General features: G+C 45.1%; 3 protein-coding genes across 3 annotated transcripts; all 3 read left to right on the plus strand.

Annotated features, from left to right (window-relative positions):
• Positions 1 to 11: 11 nt before the first annotated feature.
• LOC123443175 (peptide-N4-(N-acetyl-beta-glucosaminyl)asparagine amidase A-like) lies at positions 12 to 2,833 on the plus strand. The gene has a single exon (XM_045119469.1). The coding sequence runs from the start codon at positions 880 to 882 to the stop codon at positions 2,647 to 2,649; it is 1,770 nt and encodes a 589-aa protein (XP_044975404.1). The 5' UTR covers positions 12 to 879; the 3' UTR covers positions 2,650 to 2,833.
• Positions 2,834 to 2,931: 98 nt separating this feature from the next.
• LOC123443177 (peroxidase 2-like) lies at positions 2,932 to 5,283 on the plus strand. The gene is made up of 3 exons (XM_045119471.1): positions 2,932 to 3,633; positions 3,778 to 4,290; positions 4,377 to 5,283. The coding sequence occupies exons 2-3, from the start codon at positions 4,057 to 4,059 to the stop codon at positions 5,130 to 5,132; spliced, it is 990 nt and encodes a 329-aa protein (XP_044975406.1). The 5' UTR covers positions 2,932 to 3,633; positions 3,778 to 4,056; the 3' UTR covers positions 5,133 to 5,283.
• Positions 5,284 to 16,882: 11,599 nt separating this feature from the next.
• LOC123443178 (multiprotein-bridging factor 1a-like) lies at positions 16,883 to 20,723 on the plus strand. Its single transcript, XM_045119472.1, has 4 exons — positions 16,883 to 17,120; positions 19,270 to 19,353; positions 20,164 to 20,246; positions 20,329 to 20,723. Exons 1-4 carry the CDS (start codon positions 16,979 to 16,981, stop codon positions 20,446 to 20,448), a joined length of 429 nt encoding a protein of 142 aa, XP_044975407.1. The 5' UTR covers positions 16,883 to 16,978; the 3' UTR covers positions 20,449 to 20,723.
• The last annotated feature ends 778 nt before the right edge of the window (positions 20,724 to 21,501 follow it).

Consider the following 21,501-nt stretch of genomic DNA (forward strand, 5'->3'; position numbering starts at 1 on the left):
AGTGTAGATTCACTCATTTTGCTTCGTATGTAGTCCACTAGTGAAATCGCTTAAAAAACTTATATTTAGGAACGGAGGGAGTATGTATGAAGCCATGTTTGCACGGCGTTGACCTTCCCGGGCATCTTTTCACTAATGGCCAGTATTGGCTTTATGTGTAAGTGCACGGCGTGGCACACCATTCTCGCATTTGGAAGGCTGCCGGTGAACCGGGCATCCATTAGGCTTTCACCAATTATACGAATGCCAATAGACAATATCAAGTAGTATGATCCAACAGATTTTGTTCTCAAATGTCAGCCTAGTTGATTATTTTTTTATGTTTTTGCGAAAAGCCTAGTTGGGTTTTAGAGAACACTGTTGCTAGTCTTTTTTTTTTTCTCTTCTTGATTGATGAAGCCTATTTTGGAATATGTATTCATATTTGTTATATGCAAGAAAGTATGCTTTGATCTTGCGATTTCCTGTTACAATGTCAATATGGCCTAGGGCCTGACATGTGGGCCAGAAAATAGTGGCATCACCTAGGGTCTGACATGTGGGTCCAACCAGTCAGATTGGCCATTACAAGGGTAGATTTGGGCTATGCTAAGTCAAAAGTTGTGGCAAATTGTTAGAAGCTGCACTAAAATTGTGGTTCCATGTAATTATCTCTGTTTAAATGTACTCCCTCCGTTTCTAAATATAAGTCTTTAAAGAGGTTTCATTAGTGGACTACGTACGAAAGTATATAGACATACTATAAGTGTAGATTCTAGGGAGTACTCACGGCCTCGTTACTAAACAAGAATCATGTCAGCTGCATCTGGCGTTATCTAAAGAGAATCATCATTCTTCCAGTTCCACTTCCACTCCATATCACTCCCTCCAGCTCCAGCCATGGCGTCGCTGACCACCAGCTCCTGCCTGATCTTCCTCCTGGCGCTCCTGCCCCCCCTCGCCGCGGTCGCCGTGCCGCGCAGACACCGCTTTCTGCCGCTCCAGCTCGCGCCGGTCAACGCCTCGGAGCCACCCACCACTTTCTTGGAGGTGGACCGCCCGATCCAGCCGCCGCGCGGCAGCGTCGGGCCCTGCTCCGCGCTGCTCCTCTCCGACTCCTTCGGCTACACCTACGGCCGTCCTCCGGCCACCGCCTCCTACGTCCCGCCCGAGTGCCTCGCCGCCGCCCGCGCCCGGGGCGGGTCGCTCGCGCTCGCGGTGCTCGAGTGGAGCGCAGACTGCCGCGGCCGCCAGTTCGACCGCATCTTCGGCGTCTGGCTCTCCGGCGCCGAGCTCCTCCGCAGCTGTACCGCCGAGCCGCGCCCCAACGGCATCCACTGGTCGGTCTCCCGCGACGTCACGAGGTACGCGGCGCTTCTCTCCGAGCCTGGCGAGGTCGCGGTGTACCTTGGCAACATCGTCGATAGCACATACACCGGTGTCTACCACGCCAATCTCACGCTCCATCTTTACTTCCACCCCACAACGCCGTCACCGCCGCCGCCGCCGCACTCCGATTTGGTCCTGCCCATCTCGAGAAGCCTACCTCTGAATGACGGGCAGTGGTTCGCCATCCAGAATTCCACCGATGCGCAGTCAAAGAAGCTTGCCATTCCGTCGAACACCTACAGGGCGGTCCTTGAGGTGTTTGTTTCGTTCCACTCCAACGATGAGGACTGGTTCACCCACCCTCCCAACGAGTACATTGAGGCCAACAAGTTGTCTAGCAACATTGGCAATGGCGCCTTCCGGGAGGTCATTGTTAAGGTCAATGAAGACATCGTCGGTGCTGTTTGGCCGTTCACTGTCATCTACACCGGCGGTGTCAACCCGCTTTTCTGGCGGCCTATCACTGGCATTGGCTCATTCAATCTCCCAACATATGACATTGACATCACGCCATTCTTGGGGAAGCTCCTGGATGGCAAGGAGCATGAGTTCGGGTTTGGTGTGACAAATGCGTTGGATGTATGGTTCATTGATGCCAATTTGCACCTATGGTTAGATCACAAGAGTGGAAAGACAACTGGGGGCATTGTCAGCTATGATACGTCCACATCGGCAAATGTGGACTCGGAGTTCAGCGGGCTGGATGGGCGGTTCATGTCAAGCGCAAGCCGGCATGTCTCCGCCACCGGCTGGGTGGAATCGTCACACGGAAAGGTCATGACAACTTTCTACCAGAGATTCAGCTACAAAAACAGCAATGTGTATAGCAAGAACGGCAGCGAGCAAGTGGTGAACCAAACTATCGACGTAAAGTCAGGCGTTTTCACCACTAACGGCGCCGTGCTGCACTCGGAAGAAGTAGTTCACCAGGTCTTCCCACTCTATCTTTTCTCTGGGACCTCAGACGAGGTGGGTGATGAGTACTCACTTGTTTCGGCTGTCAAATTGGGCATCAATGAGAAGAGGGTCTCCGGTGGGGAGCAAGGCTTCTCCTACAGCTCTTTGCGGAATGCACAGTCTGCGCGCGGTAGTATGAGGGTGAAGGGGAATCTGGTGACTTCTGGCTACGGAGAGAACCACCAGGTGTATAAGTACCTGGGTACCCATGGATGCTACTTTAGAGATGTGAGCAGCAAGAACTACACTATCATTTTCGACCACTCTGATGACTCGTGCTTAAAGGGATCTCGAGATAAAGACTCCAGATTGCCTTCCAGGTAGTTTAGACGATCTGTTGATCGATCTGAACTGATAGAGAGCCGAATCATCCGGGAAGTCATCAAATAAGGATTGTATAGGTTATCTTATGCCTCGTGTAGTCGTCTAGTAGGTTGAAGTCTTGGAAATTTTGTTTTGATAGTAACATCAAATGTATCATTGTCACATCTAATTTGGTTTGGAATTATCCTTGTTTGCACGGGAGTTGATTCATGACAGTATACTGCTGGTACTTGACTACCAAGCTTCTGACGTTGTTACCGGTTACATTGTTTTCTGCGTGTTCACAAGCATCAGGTGAGATCACATTTTAACCTTGATGTGGCTGTTATAGTTTCCATGTCAATCACTCATTGCTGGAGAAGGTAGAGTGATTTCCTTGGGGTAAAAGGTGAGAAGAACGAATCTCATTTCAAGATGGGTCTCGTGATATTCAGCGCTGTTTTGTTCTTCCAGTTCGTTGGTTCATATCTTCTGACCAATGTGACAACACTATTGGTAGGTGGAGGCAACTAGTTCTTCACAATTGGAAATACGAAGTGCTAGGCTACTGCTCCATCCATCACCCTCCCCTGTAATGCAGAGGTTTTACATTTTTTTCTCTGTAACTTTTTAGGTTCCTTTTGCATAGACCGAAACCTCTGTTTACTCCACGTCTTCAATGAGCTCATTGCTGTCTTCAGTAATTCATACTTGTATGATGTACATACTTGGCTTTGTCAGTCGAAAATCCAGGCAGCACCACCTCGTAGTCGTACCATGGATTTTGTCCTTGTGTCTGACTTCTAGGATTAAGCTTTGCAAGCTGCGCTAAGATGGGTAAGTGGTCTGACATGAAGGAGATCAAATGTTGAACGCTCACCCCGGAGAAATTTGTTCAGGCATCTAAGGACAGGCCACGGCTCTGCCCAAACGGACTCTGGAATTTCTTCTACCACTACTCCCTCGTCTCACATCACCTCACTAAACAGTTCATCCACGGTTCAGGTGCATTAATTAACCGCAGATGATACTATCTACGAATTAATTCTTCCGTACCTTGGATCTACAAATTTCGGTACTAGCTGCTTCCGCTCATCCGTACATGGCGCCAATAATTAATTAACTGCAGGCGTACCTTCCCTGTTTCAGATCGATTTTAGCTGATTGATATCGAGAATATATTCATATTCTCCCACCTGCGGATCCTCGCTGTCCAATGTCCATCATTCCTTGCAACCTGCATGCCGAGATTGTCAGCAGAGTCAAAGGCTCCACGAGTTCGCGCCATGTTCGATCGAGCTCGCTGGATGCGAGACAAGTCCAGATCGATATAAATCAGTAGCACCTCTTCATCACCAGATAGATCTTGCAGTTGCAGCTTCTCGTTTTGGAGTTGACATTCTTGGTTAAGAAGCGTGAGTGTGCAAGATGACGGGAGGACGCATCAACTCGGTAATGCTGCTCTTGTTGGCGCTGCATGGGCTGCTGCCACCGTCCGCCGACGCCGCCCTGCAGGACGGGTTCTACGGCGCCAGCACCAACTGCACCGTCGACGTCGAGGCCGTCGTGCGGGCTGTCGTCGAGCAACACGTCTCCCGGTCCGGCGACGGTGGCTCCGGCGCGGGGCTCATTCGCCTCCACTTCCATGATTGCTTTGTCAAGGTACGTACGTAACGTAGGTGAATATTCTATTTCTTTTGCGTATGTAGAAACTGATCTAGCAGCGCTCTGTTGATGCATCATTGTAGGGCTGTGATGGCTCCGTCCTCATTGATCCGAGCCCCGTCAACCCGAACCCCGAGAAGGCCTCGCCGGCGAACGGCGGCCTCCGCGGGATCGACGTGGTGGAGGAGGCCAAGAGGCAGCTGGAGGACGCGTGCCCCGGCACCGTGTCGTGCGCCGACATCCTCGCCTTCGCCGCCCGCGACGCCGCCTTCGTCCTCAGCTCCGGGGCGGTCAGCTACGACGTCCCCTCGGGCCGCCGCGACGGGCTCACCTCTGACGCGTCCGACGCCATCCAGAGCCTGCCGCCGCCGTTCGCGCAGCTCGACGACCTCGTCCGCGCCTTCGCCTCCAAAGGCTTCGGCAGGGACGAGCTCGTCGCGCTCTCCGGCGCGCACTCCATCGGGCGCGCGCACTGCTCGTCGTTCAGGGACCGGATCCACCCCGCGGTGCACGAGACCATGGACTCGAGCTACGGCGCCGACATGCAGTCGCAGTGCCCCGAGGACGCCGGGGCGGAGGAATGGGTCGCGCAGGACCAGGAGACGCCGGGAGACCTCGACGGCCGCTACTTCGGGAACGTGCTCGCCGGGAGGGTGCCCTTCAACTCGGACCGGGCGCTGCTCGACGACGGCGAGACGAGGCGGATGGTGGAGGACAGCGCGGGGGACCAGCGGGAGTGGGCGGCAAAGTTCGCTGCCGCCATGAGGAAGATGAGCGAGCTCACCGGCACCGGCGAGGGCGAGATCAGAGAGTTCTGCCACGTGACAAACAGAGGCTAGCGACGGGAACATCAACTGGCTTTTATTCATTTATTAATTAATAGCTTTTGTTTTCATTTTCTTGGTGATGTAATTATGGAAAAACATTTTTTATGAAATGTCATGGAGCGAGTGCTGCCAGATTTTTTTAAAAAAAAAAATTTGGACTGGACTAAAAGCTTGTAGCTTGCGAGCTTAATAAATACTCCCTCCGTTCTTAAATATAAGGTGGTGTTTCTTTACCCAGGAACTAGACTAAAAAGTCCCTTTTAGTCCCTAGGTAAAGAAACAAGAGTGACTTTTCCTTAAGGGACTCGAAGAAGACTCTCTTGGAGGGACTTTTTTCTTTAGTCCCTGGGACTAAAAAAAAAGTCTAGTCCCTTGAAAAGAAACACTGCCTAAATCTTTTTAGAGATTTTACTAGTAGACTATATACGGATGTATATATACATACTTTAGAGTATAGATTCACTAATTTTACTCCGTATATAGACTTCTAGTGAAATTGATTAAAAGACTTATATTTAAGAACGAAGGGAGTAGTACTTATTTCACTGTTCAACATGGAATAAGAGCGGGCTACCGCATCCAGCACCGGCTGGCACCGAAGCCGAAATGTATAATGATAGCACAACCACACACCAATCAACTCCACTATCCTCTTAAAATAAATACAATCTTCAACACAAATCCAACACGATGTACAAATGAGAAAGGCATCGTTGTAATATGATTAAAACCCAAGGTTTTTATTAGATAGCTTATCGCTTGCTGTCTGGTAATTAAAACCCAAACTAACATAGATAAAAGCGAAACAAAAAAACAGAATGCAATAACCTAGTGAGAGAAGAGTTAATCACACGAAATTTAGCCACTAGTCATTGTGCAAACCGAGAAACCGAGGTGAACAGGACCGAAACTCTTCCAAAGGAAGAACGAAAGGATGGGCACGCTTGTAATTTGCTATAAGCGAGCAATAGGCCGCGATCGCCTAAAGAGAGCTAGAAGTGGAATCACCCATTTAGTTCTTCACTGCATTCGTTGCTTCGCTAAGTTCAATCATTCATCTTTCATTTTTTTTATTTATAACTTTATTATATTTTTAAAATAAAACAATTCGAAAATTTTATAAATGTTAATACAGTATATTTTTTTGTTGAATTGAAATATGTCGACAACCTTCAAAGAAATGTCTGTTACATTTAAAGAATGTTCAAATATTTGAATATTTACAATTTTGTAAGCAAGCATGCTTTTTTAAAATGTCATACCATGTACAAAACTGTGCGTGTAATTTTAAAAAAAATGTTAGACGACTATGAAAAAAATGTTTCAGGTGTATAAGAAAAATGTAGATGCGTATGAAAAAAAGTAGACATCATAACATATATTTGGAAAGAATGTTAATCATGTATATGAGAATTGTTAAACGTGTATTGAAAATGTTTTTAGTAAGTATAGAAAAAATGTACAATGTGTATTGAAACAATACACTTCAAACATATATTTGAAAACAAAATGTTAAATTTGTATTGAAACAATACACACCAAAACATATATTTTATTTTTTTGTTAATAATGTATTTGAAAAAATGTTACAACATGTATAATCTTTTTCTTTGATGTATACCGAGAATATATAATGTGTACTTTAAAAGTAGACATCAAAACATATATATGATAAATAGTTAATCATGCTTATGAAAGATGTTAAACCTAGAGAAAAAATGCTTTAGATGTATACCAAAAGTGTAATTTTTTGCATGGTAATCTGTGTCTCATTTATATGATAAAGATTAAATTACAAGTCATGTAAAAACCACCATGACAAAACTAAAAGGATGGCAAAACACCGCTGAGCTTGACACCAACATTCGTCATCTGCCCCTGGCACCACTGTTGGAATTATGCCCTAGAGGCAATAATAAATGTATAGTTATTATTATAATTCCTGTATCAAGATAATAGTTTATTATCCATGCTATAATTGTATTGAATGAAGACTCATTTACATGTGTGGATACATAGACAAAACACCGTCCCTAGCATGCCTCTAGTTGGCTAGCCAGTTGATCGATGATAGTCAGTGTCTTCTGATTATGAACAAGGTGTTGTTTCTTGATAACTGGATCACGTCATTGGGAGAATCACGTGATGGACTAGACCCAAACTAATAGACGTAGCATGTTGATCGTGTCATTTTGTTGCTACTGTTTTCTGCGTGTCAAGTATTTATTCCTATGACCATGAGATCATATAACTCACTGACACCGGAGGAATGCTTTGTGTGTATCAAACGTCGCAACATAACTGGGTGACTATAAAGATGCTCTACAGGTATCTCCGAAGGTGTTAGTTGATTTAGTATGGATCAAGACTGGGATTTGTCACTCCGTGTGACGGAGAGGTATCTCGGGGCCCACTCGGTAATACAACATCACACACAAGCCTTGCAAGCAATGTAACTTAGTGTAAGTTGCGGGATCTTGTATTACAGAACGAGTAAAGAGACTTGCCGGTAAACGAGATTGAAATAGGTATGCGGATACTGACGATCGAATCTCGGGCAAGTAACATACCGAAGGACAAAGGGAATGACATACGGGATTATACGAATCCTTGGCACTGAGGTTCAAACGATAAGATCTTCGTAGAATATGTAGGATCCAATATGGGCATCCAGGTCCCGCTATTGGATATTGACCGAGGAGTCTCTCGGGTCATGTCTACATAGTTCTCGAACCCGCAGGGTCTGCACACTTAAGGTTCGACGTTGTTTTATGTGTATTTGAGTTATATGGTTGGTTACCGAATGTTGTTCGGAGTCCCGGATGAGATCACGGACGTCACGAGGGTTTCCGGAATGGTCCGGAAACGAAGATTGATATATAGGATGATCTCATTTGATTACCGGAAGGTTTTCGGAGTTACCGGGAATGTACCGGGAATGACGAATGGGTTCCGGGAGTTCACCGGGGGGGGCAACCCACCTCGGGGAAGCCCATAGGCTTTGGGGAGACACACCAGCCCTTAGTGGGCTGGTGGGACAGCCCCAAGGGGGCCTATGCGCCAAGAGAAGGAAATCAAAGGAAAAGAAAAAAAAGAGGGAGGAAGTGGGAAGGGAGGGGGACTCCTCCCACCAAACCAAGTCCAACTCGGTTTGGGGGGGGGAGTCCTCCCCCCCTTGGCTCGGCCGACCCCTTGAGGGTCCCTTGGACCCCAAGGCAAGGTCCCCCTCCCTCCTCCTATATATATGGCGCTTTTAGGGCAGATTTGAGACGACTTTCTCACGGCTGCCCGACCACATACCTCCATAGTTTTTCCTCTAGATCGCGTTTCTGCGGAGCTCGGGCGGAGCCCTGCTGAGACGAGATCATCACCAACCTCCGGAGCGCCGTCACGCTGCCGGAGAACTCTTCTACCTCTCCGTCTCTCTTGCTGGATCAAGAAGGCCGAGATCATCGTCGAGTTGTACGTGTGCTGAACGCGGAGGTGCCGTCCGTTCGGTACTAGATCGTGGGACTGATCGCGGGATTGTTCGCGGGGCGGATCGAGGGACGTGAGGACGTTCCACTACATCAACCGCGTTCTCTAACGCTTCTGCTGTACGATCTACAAGGGTACGTAGATCACTCATCCCCTCTCGTAGATGGACATCACCATGATAGGTCTTCGTGCGCGTAGGAAATTTTTTGTTTCCCATGCGACGTTCCCCAACAGTGGTATCAGAGCTAGGTTCATGCGTAGATGTCTTCTCGAGTAGAACACAAAAGGTTTTGTGGGCGGTGATGTGCGTTTTGCTGCCCTCCTTAGTCTTTTCTTGATTCCGCGGTATTGTTGGATTGAAGCGGCTTGGACCGACATTACTCGTACGCTTACGAGAGACTGGTTTCATCGTTACGAGTAACCCCCTTTGCTCAAAGATGACTGGCAAGTGACGGTTTCTCCAACTTTAGTTGAATCGGATTTGACCGAGGAGGTCCTTGGATGAGGTTAAATAGCAACTCATATATCTCCGTTGTGGTGTTTGCGTAAGTAAGATGCGATCCTACTAGATACCCTTGGTCACCACGTAAAACATGCAACAACAAAATTAGAGGACGTATAACTTGTTTTTGCAGGGTATGATTGTGATGTGATATGGCCAACGATGTGATGTGATATATTGGATGTATGAGATGATCATGTTGTAATAGAAATATCGACTTGCATGTCGATGGTACGACAACCGGCAGGAGCCATAGGGTTGTCTTTATACTAACGTTTGTGCTTGCAGATGCGTTTACTATTTTGCTAGGATGTAGCTTTAGTAGTAATAGCATAAGTAGCACGACAACCCCGATGGCAACACGTTGATGGATGATCATGGTGTGGCGCCGGTGACAAGAAGATCGTGCCGGTGCTTTGGTGATGGAGATCGAGAAGCACGTGATGATGGCCATATCATGTCACTTATGAATTGCATGTGATGTTAATCCTTTTTTGCACCTTATTTTGCTTAGAACGACGGTAGCATTATGAGGTGACCTCTCACTAAAATTTCAAGACGAAATTGTGTTCTCCCCGACTGTGCACCGTTGCTACAGTTCGTTGTTTCGAGACACCACGTGATGATCGGGTGTGATAGACTCAACGTTCACATACAACGGGTGCAAAACAGTTGCGCACGCGGAACACTCGGGTTAAGCTTGACGAGCCTAGCATGTGCAGACATGGCCTCAGAACACATGAGACCGAAAGGTCGATCATGAATCATATAATTGATATGATTAGCATAGGGATGCTTACCACTGAAACTATACTCAACTCACGTGATGATCGGACTTGGGATAGTGTAAGTGGATCATGAACCACTCAAATGACTAGAGAGATGTACTTTTTGAGTGGGAGTTTAGCATATAATTTGATTAAGTTGAACTCTAATTATCTTGAACATAGTCTAAGTCCACTTTGAATATATTTGTGTTGTAGATCATGGCTCACGCAAGTGTCATCCTGAATTTTAATACGTTCCTAGAGAAAGCTAAGTTGAAAGATGATGGAAGCAACTTTGTAGACTGGGCTCGTAATCTTAAGCTAATCTTACAAGATGGAAAGAAGGATTATGTCCTTAATGCTGCGCTAGGAGATGAACCACCCGCTACGGCTGATCAGGATGTTAAGAACGCTTGGTTAGCACGTAAGGAGGACTACTCAATAGTTCAATGTGCAGTCTTGTATGGCTTAGAACCGGGACTTCAACGCCGCTTTGAGCGTCATGGAGCATTTGAGATGTTCCAGGAGTTGAAGTTTATCTTTCAGAAGAACGCCCGGATCGAGAGGTATGATACCTCCGATAAATTCTATGCTTGCAAGATGGAGAAAAACTCGTCTATCAGTGAACATGTGCTCAAAATGTCTGGGTACTCAAACCGTCTAGCTGAACTGGGGATTGAACTCCCGCAAGAAGCTATCACTGACAGAATCCTTCAATCACTGCCGCCAAGCTATAAAGGCTTTGTGTTGAACTACAACATGCAAGGGATGAACAAGTCTCCCGGCGAGTTGTTTGCGATGCTGAAAGTCGCAGAGTCTGAACTCCGTAAAGAGCATCAAGTGTTGATGGTGAGCAAGACCACTGGTTTCAAGAGAAACGGCAAAGGCAAGAAGGGCAATTTGAAGAAGAGCGGCAAGCCTGTTGCCAATCCACCGAAGAAACCCAAAGCTGGACCTAAGCCTGAAACAGAGTGCTTCTATTGCAAGGGTATGGGTCACTGGAAGCGCAATTGCCACAAGTATCTGGCAGATAAGAAGGCGGGCAAAGAAAAATCAGGTATATTTGATATACATGTTATTGATGTGTACTTAACCGGCTCTCGTAGTAGTGCCTGGGTATTTGATACTGGTTCTGTTGCTCACATTTGCAACTCGAAGCAGGAACTGCGGAATAGACGAAGGTTGGCGAAAGACGAAGTGACGATGCGCGTAGGAAACGGTTCCAAGGTTGATGCAATCGCCGTCGGCACAGTGTCACTTCAACTACCATCGGGATTAGTGATGAACTTAAATCATTGTTATTTAGTGCCTGCGTTGAGCATGAACATTATATCTGGATCTTGTTTATTGCGAGACGGTTACTCTTTTAAGTCTGAGAATAATGGTTGTTCTATTTCTATGAGTAACATCTTTTATGGTCATGCACCGAATGTGAGAGGATTGTTCATATTGAATCTTGGTAGCGATACGCATATACATAACATTGAGACCAAAAGAGTTAGAGTAAACAATGATAACGCCATATTTTTGTGGCACTGCCGCTTGGGTCATATTGGTGTAAAGCGCATGAAGAAACTCCATGCTGATGGACTTTTGGAGTCACTTGACTTTGATTCACTTGACACGTGCGAACCATGCCTCATGGGCAAGATGACTGAGACTCCGTTCTCCGGAACAATGGAGCGTGCAAGTGACTTATTGGAAATCATACATACCGATGTGTGTGGTCCAATGAGCGTGGAGGCACGCGGCGGATATCGTTATTTTCTCACCTTCACTGACGATTTAAGTAGATATGGTTATGTCTACTTGATGAAGCACAAGTCTGAAACATTTGAAAAGTTCAAGCAATTTCAGAGTGAAGTGGAAAATCATCGTAACAAGAAGATCAAGTTCCTACGGTCTGATCGTGGGGGTGAATATCTGAGTTTCGAGTTTGGTACTCACTTAAGACAATGTGGAATTGTTTCGCAGTTAACACCGCCTGGAACACCACAGCGTAATGGTGTGTCCGAACGTCGTAATCGTACTTTGTTAGAGATGGTGCGATCTATGATGTCTCTTACTGATTTGCCGTTATCATTTTGGGGTTATGCATTAGAAACAGCTACATTCACTTTAAATAGGGCACCATCGAAATCCGTTGAGACGACACCATACGAACTGTGGTATGGCAAAAGGCCAAAGTTGTCGTTTCTTAAAGTTTGGGGATGTGATGCTTATGTCAAAAAGCTTCAGCCTGAAAAGCTGGAACCCAAAGCGGAAAAGTGCGTCTTCATAGGTTACCCAAAAGAGACAGTTGGGTACGCCTTCTATCTCAAATCCGAGGGCAAAGTGTTTGTTGCTAAGAACGGAACTTTTCTCGAGAAGGAGTTTTTCTCGAGAGATTTGAGTGGGAGGAAGATAGAACTTGACGAGGTTGTCGAACCTCTCATCCCTCTGGATGGTGGCGCAGGGCAAGGGGAAACCTCTGTCGTTGCGACGCCGGTTGAGGAGGAAGTTAATGATGATGATCATGAAACTCCAGTTCAAGTTTCCGTTGAACCACGCAGGTCGACGAGATCACGCGCTGCTCCAGAGTGGTACGGTAATCCCGTCTTATCAATCATGTTGTTAGACAACAATGAACCTGCAAATTATGAAGAAGCAATGGTGGGCCCAGATTCCAACAAATGGCTAGAAGCCATGAAATCCGAGATAGGATCCATATATGAGAACAAAGTGTGGACTTTGGAGATACTACCTGAGGGCCGCAAGGCTATTCAGAACAAATGGATCTTTAAGAAGAAGACGGACGCTGACGGTAATGTGACCGTTTATAAAGCTCGACTTGTGGCAAAGGGTTTTTCACAAGTTCCATGAGTTGACTACGATGAGACCTTCTCACCCGTAGCGATGCTTAAGTCCGTCAGAATCATGTTAGCAATAGTTGCATTTTTTGATTATGAAATCTGGCAGATGGATGTCAAAACGGCGTTCCTTAACGGTTTCCTTAAGGAAGAGTTGTATATGATGCAACCCGAAGGTTTTGTCGATCCTAAAAATGCTGACAAGGTGTGCAAGCTCCAGCGATCCATTTATGGACTGGTGCAAGCATCTCCGAGTTGGAACAAACGCTTTGATGAGGTGATCAAGGCATTTGGGTTTATACAAGTGGTTGGAGAATCTTGTATTTACAAGAAAGTGAGTGGGAGCTCTGTGGCATTTCTGATATTATATGTGGATGACATATTACTGATTGGAAACAACGTAGAGCTTTTTGGGAAGCATAAAAGGTTACTTGAATAAAAGTTTCTCTACGAAGGACCTAGGAGAAGCTGCTTACATTCTAGGCATTAAGATCTATAGGGATAGATCAAAGCGCCTGATAGGACTTTCACAAAGCACATACCTTGATAAAGTTTTGAAGAGGTTCAAAATGGAACAGTCCAAGAAAGGGTTCTTGCCAGTGTTACAAGGTACGAGATTGAGTAAGACTCAGTGCCCAGCAACTGATGAAGATAGAGAGCATATGCGCTCCGTCCCCTATGCTTCAGCCATAGGCTCTATCATGTATGCAATGCTGTGCACTAGACCGGATGTTAGCCTGGCCATAAGTATGGCAGGTAGGTTCCAGAGTAATCCAGGAGTGGATCACTGGACGGCGGTCAAGAATATCCTGAAGTACCTGAAAAGGACTAAGGAGATGTTTCTCGTGTATGGAGGTGACGAAGAACTCGCCGTAAAAGGTTACGTCGATGCAAGCTTTGACACAGATCCGGACGACTCTAAGTCGCAAACCGGATACGTATTTATTCTTAATGGGGGTGCAGTAAGCTGGTGCAGTTCCAAACAAAGCGTCGTAGCAGATTCTACATGTGAAGCGGAGTACATGGATGCCTCGGAGGCGGCTAAGGAGGGTGTCTGGATGAAGCAGTTCATGACGGATCTTGGAGTGGTGCCAAGTGCACTTGATCCAATAACCTTGTTCTGTGACAACACTGGTGCCATTGCCTTAGCAAAGGAACCAAGGTTTCACAAGAAGACCAGACACATCAAACGACGCTTCAACCTCATCCGCGACTACGTCGAGGAGGAGGACGTAAATATATGCAAAGTGCACACGGATCTGAATGTAGCAGACCCGCTGACTAAACCTCTTCCACGGCCAAAACATGATCGACACCAGAACTGTATGGGTGTTAGATTTATTACAATGTAATTCACATGGTGATGTGAGGGCTAGATTATTGACTCTAGTGCAAGTGGGAGACTGTTGGAATTATGCCCTAGAGGCAATAATAAATGTATAGTTATTATTATAATTCCTGTATCAAGATAATAGTTTATTATCCATGCTATAATTGTATTGAATGAAGACTCATTTACATGTGTGGATACATAGACAAAACACCGTCCCTAGCATGCCTCTAGTTGGCTAGCCAGTTGATCGATGATAGTCAGTGTCTTCTGATTATGAACAAGGTGTTGTTTCTTGATAACTGGATCACGTCATTGGGAGAATCACGTGATGGACTAGACCCAAACTAATAGACGTAGCATGTTGATCGTGTCATTTTGTTGCTACTGTTTTCTGCGTGTCAAGTATTTATTCCTATGACCATGAGATCATATAACTCACTGACACCGGAGGAATGCTTTGTGTGTATCAAACGTCGCAACATAACTGGGTGACTATAAAGATGCTCTACAGGTATCTCCGAAGGTGTTAGTTGATTTAGTATGGATCAAGACTGGGATTTGTCACTCCGTGTGACGGAGAGGTATCTCGGGGCCCACTCGGTAATACAACATCACACACAAGCCTTGCAAGCAATGTAACTTAGTGTAAGTTGCGGGATCTTGTATTACAGAACGAGTAAAGAGACTTGCCGGTAAACGAGATTGAAATAGGTATGCGGATACTGACGATCGAATCTCGGGCAAGTAACATACCGAAGGACAAAGGGAATGACATACGGGATTATACGAATCCTTGGCACTGAGGTTCAAACGATAAGATCTTCGTAGAATATGTAGGATCCAATATGGGCATCCAGGTCCCGCTATTGGATATTGACCGAGGAGTCTCTCGGGTCATGTCTACATAGTTCTCGAACCCGCAGGGTCTGCACACTTAAGGTTCGACGTTGTTTTATGTGTATTTGAGTTATATGGTTGGTTACCGAATGTTGTTCGGAGTCCCGGATGAGATCACGGACGTCACGAGGGTTTCCGGAATGGTCCGGAAACGAAGATTGATATATAGGATGACCTCATTTGATTACCGGAAGGTTTTCGGAGTTACCGGGAATGTACCGGGAATGACGAATGGGTTCCGGGAGTTCACCGGGGGGGGCAACCCACCCCGGGGAAGCCCATAGGCTTTGGGGAGACACACCAGCCCTTAGTGGGCTGGTGGGACAGCCCCAAGGGGGCCTATGCGCCAAGAGAAGGAAATCAAAGGAAAAGAAAAAAAAGAGGGAGGAAGTGGGAAGGGAGGGGGACTCCTCCCACCAAACCAAGTCCAACTCGGTTTGGGGGGGGGGAGTCCTCCCCCCCTTGGCTCGGCCGACCCCTTGAGGGTCCCTTGGACCCCAAGGCAAGGTCCCCCTCCCTCCTCCTATATATATGGCGCTTTTAGGGCAGATTTGAGACGACTTTCTCACGGCTGCCCGATCACATACCTCCATAGTTTTTCCTCTAGATCGCGTTTCTGCGGAGCTCGGGCGGAGCCCTGCTGAGACGAGATCATCACCAACCTCCGGAGCGCCGTCACGCTGCCGGAGAACTCTTCTACCTCTCCGTCTCTCTTGCTGGATCAAGAAGGCCGAGATCATCGTCGAGTTGTACGTGTGCTGAACGCGGAGGTGCCGTCCGTTCGGTACTAGATCGTGGGACTGATCGCGGGATTGTTCGCGGGGCGGATCGAGGGACGTGAGGACGTTCCACTACATCAACCGCGTTCTCTAACGCTTCTGCTGTACGATCTACAAGGGTACGTAGATCACTCATCCCCTCTCGTAGATGGACATCACCATGATAGGTCTTCGTGCGCGTAGGAAATTTTTTGTTTCCCATGCGACGTTCCCCAACAACCACCACAACAACTTTCAAAGAAAATAATGATGGATCACCTCCTCGTCCGAGCTCGACACGGCTCCATCACTAATATGCAGCTTTGCGGATCTCCAAAGTGGCTGACCAAAGATGAAACCATTGGCGTTGAACGAATCAGACCTAGACAACACCCAGACACGCCAACGAACTCCAAATCTGACACCCCACCGTGACTAAGACGCCAAAGGAGGAAAACCACATCTGCCATCAGTCAACCACAAACCCATCACATGTTTCGTCTTTCAGATGACGTGAGATGATCCAAAAGCTTTAGCTGCTAGGGTCTAAACTTAAAGCAAAAATAATCTACATGCGCGGGATCCAGTGACCCTCCACACAACCGACAATCAAAAGGTCGTCGGCGGAGGAGAGCCGTCGAAAAACGGCACCGGATGGTCGACTCCTTTGACGACGACGGCTAGGATTTTAATCCTAGCCAAACCCACCCCGCTATGGCCTCAAGACTCTACGAAAAGAGTACAATGTGTACGAAAACAACATACATATTTGAAGAAAATACTAATCACGTGTCTAGAAAATTTTAAATGTGTATTACAAATGTTTTTGATGTATACAAAAATGTACAATGCGTAAGGAAAATGTAGATATGTTTTAAAAAAATAGAAAAACCCAAGAAAGAAATAAAAAGAACCGAAGTGAGAAAGAAAAAAGAAAAAAATCAGTGCCCAAAGAGAAACAAAGACAACATAAAAACCCAGAAAAAACCAGGAAAGAAAACAGAAGTGAAGAAGAAGAAGAAGAAAAAAACAGAGCATAGCCAACTACAACGACACGAGCGAGCTGCGCTAACGGGCTGGCTCCAGAACTTCGGTCCAAGTCCGCTCCGACACGTTACCAGCCCATCAGGATCGCGGGATGGCCCATTTGCGCTCACCTCAAGAAGAGTCACGAGACCGTCGCCACCTGAACCCCGATCATTCTCACCGACCACATCCTCATCGTCTCCAACCTCGGCGAAACCCTAGCCACACCGGAAGCCGGAGCAAGCCGAGATGTCTCGCACGGGACCGATCGCTCAGGACTGGGAGCCGGTGGTCGTGCGCAAGAAGCTGCCCAACGCCGCCGCCAAGAAGGACGAGAAGGCCGTCAACGCCGCCCGCCGCGCCGGCGTCGACATCGACATCGCCAAGAAACGTATGCCCCCTCCTGTCCCCGAAATTTTCGACCCCTTGTATTGGAGTAGAAAGGAATCACTTGATGCGGTGGTGGATTTGGTTTGGCCGCGTAGTTGCTAGTTCGTTCTCGAGTAGGCGCGGGTTTTTCGCCAGATTGGCGTGGGATGATGTGAATCTTAGGGTTTTGGATTGATTCTCTTTGCTTTTCGGACATCGGCGTGGTGATCCGAAGCATGTTCATGTTTCACGCGACGGTTTTGGTAGAATGGATTCCTTAGCTGACAGGGCGTTTCTGCACCCGGGCTCATCTGCACCCCCCGCTCACGAAAAAAATAAAAAAAAATACTAGAAAAATTCAAAAAATTCCAATTTTTTTGTGTGGTAGACAATTTGATGCGTGAGGTCCGGTCCAAATTTCATATTATTTGGACATCTGAGCAGCTCTCAGCAAAAATGACAAAATCTGGGTCTGTGAAAAAGGTTGATTGTTTACGAATTTTCTGACCCGATTTGTCTTTTTTGCTGAGAGCTGCTCGGATGTTCAAAGAAGATGAAATTTGGAGCGGACCTCACGCATCAAATTATCTACCACACAAAAAAATGGAATTTTTTGAATTTTTCTAGTATTCCTTTTGATTTTTTTCGAGAGCGGGAGCAGCTAAGCCCGTGCTCAGAAGAGGATTTTCGTTCCTTAGCCCTCTTTTTCGAGGGGAATGAATTATTAGGAATTTTTGGAAGAATAAATTGTCTGTGAGCTTTAGAAGACCAGGGCATGTTCTTGTTTGGTCATTTGATTGTGCCAAGCACCTTATTTTCATGAGTTTTTTCTTCTTTCTTTTATCATTCTTGTTTGATTAGTGATGATGCAACACTTGTACTGAATCTGAGGTTAGAACATACGATTACTGGGGTTTAATCCTTGTAGTCTGTGTTGCAGCAGTGGCCCATTGGTTGCATCTCTGATGTGATTGTGCATTTGGAATTGATACTGCAAGTTCAAATATCCACACTCTTTTGCAGCATGTAAAGTCATCAAAGAGTGTTGATAAGAACCTGTGCTATGTTCGGTGCAAGATCTGTATAAGTAGAATGACATTGCATTCATGTTGTCTTGGTTCTGGATGGAGCTAATACTGTAATAATATTTTGGGATGATGTGTACTAACTGGTTTAGAGTGCAACAGTGTCTTGTCAATTAGCATGTGTAAAGTTTATGAAAGTTTTCGGAATAAAAAAAACAATATTTTAATACAACGTTTATGTACCTTAACAAAAAAAGTTCAATCGCACACTTAGAAACAAGAGACAAATCATGGTGTGGACTATTGGCAGCAATGTTTCTCCCTTCTTTTCTGTGATTTGTGGATTGAACTTGGATTTGAAAGTGTGTTGGTAGATCTCTGCTGTATCAATCTCTTCTATATTATAATCAGGATTTTACATGACTATTAGAAGTGTTAATTATGCTTTTAGTGCACCTGTACACCTCATGTTCCTAGTCCCTAGTGCACTCTTATTGTGTTCAACTGTGGATTATATGATCCATATATTTAACTGTTTAGCTTTGTGGATAATAGACCAAACTTGACATGGGAGGAGTCCGTTAAGAGAGACCTGAAGGTTTGGAATATCGACAAAGACTTAGCCATGGACAGGGGTGCATGGAAGTTAGCTATCCACGTTCCAGAGCCATGACTTGGCTTCGAGATCTTATGGGTTTCAACTCTAGCCTACTCCAACTTGTTTGGGACTGAAAGGCTTGGTTGTTGTTGTTGTTGTAGCTTTGTGGATAATGGGAGTTAGTGATGTCTATTATCTTGGTTGTCTTTGCAATAACGCACTTCATGCCAACATCGAATAGTACTTCCTCGCTCATGTCAGTTAAGTGATTCCCATTGAAAGGGTTATTGTCATGGGAGTTATTTTTCTAGTTTTCTTATGCATGTTACGGGCCTTATTGCCATCATAAACTCCTGTACATGATCAGTATGTGATATCTTGTATAATAGGCAGTGCTGTAGAAGAAAGGCTTCCATTGTATGATCAGAACATCTATCTGTGCATATCTTTTGCACACTTTGTTGAGATAGATATGTGAGAATTTTATATATCTAACATTCTTAAAAAGTTGACCGCTTTAACTTTGATGGCATTGTTGATGAATGCAGATAATGCTGGGACCAACAAAGCTGCTCATAGCACCACATCGCTCAATACAAAGAGGCTTGATGATGATACAGAGAATCTTGCTCGTGAGTTCCTTGCACTTTTTACCTCTACATGTTTGAATAAGGAATAACTACCTAAAACTAAAATAGCTGTTTATTGTCCAACCATTTTGTTTATGTGCTGTGTGTATGACAGTCTTGTTTATGTGATGTGTCTATGGCAATCATTTTGTTTATATGATGTGTGTATTTCTCAGTTAAATCCAATAATATCTGTAAAATATGGCGAAGATTTTTCCTTTGTTTAAAAGGAACTATGCAGGAGTATGCTTGTCAGTTGATCAGTTTCCCTTCTTTCTTAATGCATTGACATGCATTTCAGTATATATGTACTTATCTAGGAGTAGTAAAGAATGTTGGGCTTGCTTGTTCCACAGTATTGAGGCAACAGTTGTTCCTAATTAATCTACCATCATGGACCCATGGTTTACCCTATTGTTTGATGAATTCTTTGAGGTTTGGAATAAACATAATTTGTTGTGATGTACTGGTCAGTTTTTTCTTAGTTTCTACTTTGTACTGATATTCTCTGTCTGTAGCCAATTCAACTGTTGATCACAAGGAAAATTAAGTTCCTCTATAATGTACCTGTACTGTCCTTTCAGAGCAAATTTGCTGTTTAGGCATTTGATTTCATATTCTGTAAATAGGAAAATCATGATTTTTCTTTTAGGGCTACACTGTTAAAACTTGAGTTACATTATTGCAATGTTATTCTGTGGAATTTTACGTTTAAGGAATTTGAATCCTTCAATGGTCGTTACTTTTTCATTGTTATTGGAATGCCAATACGTGTTTTATTGCTTTTTAACCATTGGGGGTTAACCTCAACAGATGAGCGTGTGCCGTCAGACCTGAAGAAGAGCATTATGCAGGCTAGAACAGACAAGAAGCTCACACAGGCACAGCTTGCACAGGTATGAATCTTACTTTACTGCCAACCTGAAATCTGTAACATCTCTCTGCCTTCATTTCCTAAGACGATTGTTTGACTACCAGCTGATCAATGAGAAGCCACAAGTCATCCAGGAGTACGAGTCAGGCAAAGCTATCCCAAACCAACAGATCATCGGCAAGCTGGAAAGGGCTCTTGGCACAAAGCTGCGAGGCAAGAAGTGAAGCGGCTTGCATCTGACAGGAGTCGAGGCTTTCAAGAGAGCTTGGCTGGGCAAGTTTACCGCTAAATAAAGCCTGTCCACTAAATCATGCGACTTAAGAAAACCCTGGAGTTTGGTATTTTGCTCAGGTTTGGGTGAATGTAATTATTAGCTTCTGTGAACAACTCTGTATGTGGGTTTCGTTTTGTCAGTGTGTCTTGGCCAATGTGAACTGTCTGAATGCCTGAACCATTACTTGTCTCTGTTACCAAATGTCTCTGCATTATTAGCACTTCATTGCTCCTGTGTGTTTACTTTCAGGTATTATAGGCGATAGGTTTTTTTTGACTCAGTTTGTGCTTTTTTCTAGTAGGATATTACTAGTGGGCATTTCGTGCTAATGTCAGGGCCCTTTTGGTTTGGGTGGGTTCGAAAATGGATGCCATGGCATGTTGAATTCTAGAAGAGTTGAATGTGTAATAAGATGTTTGGTTGTGTCAAACAGTAAATGCAGAACTTTTATTAAAGAATTCTATGCATGACGTTGAAATAAATAAAATATCTACTCGCCCAACTACAAATATTTAGGTACAAAGAGAGTATGCAAAGAAAATATATATATTTCTGAAAACAGTATTCTCTAAATTTCTAGTACTCCTGTTTTTCTTTTGGTACTTTGTATACTAGATGGTGCCCTGCGCGTTGCTGCGAAAACCTTGATAAAACATATGAATAAGTAGATGCTAGAAACTAAAACTATTACAAAACTAAATTTAAGAATACTAGTTAACTGCCCGTGCGTTGCCACGGACTGATGATAAGATGCACATACATATTATTTGTTGTGACACATGCATGTAGAACACAATATCATACAGTCTCTCACTATGTCACAAACCCTTGCCTGTTTGTTTTTAATTTTTTGGTCCCCCAAAACAACCTGCCCCTTGCTTCCACATCCCTCTTCAACTACTGTCATATCTATTTTCAACTATGTTGATGTTGCCTCCTTGTTGTGGTTTTCAATCATGTTACTTTCAGTTATGTCTTTGCATTCTTCAACTATTGAGGTGGT

The sequence above is a fragment of the Hordeum vulgare genome, chromosome 3H (genome assembly GCF_904849725.1).
Source record: "Hordeum vulgare subsp. vulgare chromosome 3H, MorexV3_pseudomolecules_assembly, whole genome shotgun sequence".
In the NCBI taxonomy this organism is placed as follows: domain Eukaryota; kingdom Viridiplantae; phylum Streptophyta; class Magnoliopsida; order Poales; family Poaceae; genus Hordeum; species Hordeum vulgare.

What these genes read in the sequence shown, in the direction of transcription:
- LOC123443175 (XM_045119469.1), top strand. Translation starts at nt 880, where the DNA reads ATGGCGTCGCTGACCACCAGCTCCTGCCTGATCTTCCTCCTGGCGCTC.
- LOC123443177 (XM_045119471.1), top strand. Translation starts at nt 4,057, where the DNA reads ATGACGGGAGGACGCATCAACTCGGTAATGCTGCTCTTGTTGGCGCTG. An exon ending in TCCATGATTGCTTTGTCAAG is followed by an intron (nt 4,291 to 4,376) that starts GTACGTACGTAA and finishes GCATCATTGTAG; the next exon opens with GGCTGTGATGGCTCCGTCCT.
- LOC123443178 (XM_045119472.1), top strand. Translation starts at nt 16,979, where the DNA reads ATGTCTCGCACGGGACCGATCGCTCAGGACTGGGAGCCGGTGGTCGTG. An exon ending in CATCGACATCGCCAAGAAAC is followed by an intron (nt 17,121 to 19,269) that starts GTATGCCCCCTC and finishes TGATGAATGCAG; the next exon opens with ATAATGCTGGGACCAACAAA. An exon ending in CACAGGCACAGCTTGCACAG is followed by an intron (nt 20,247 to 20,328) that starts GTATGAATCTTA and finishes TTTGACTACCAG; the next exon opens with CTGATCAATGAGAAGCCACA.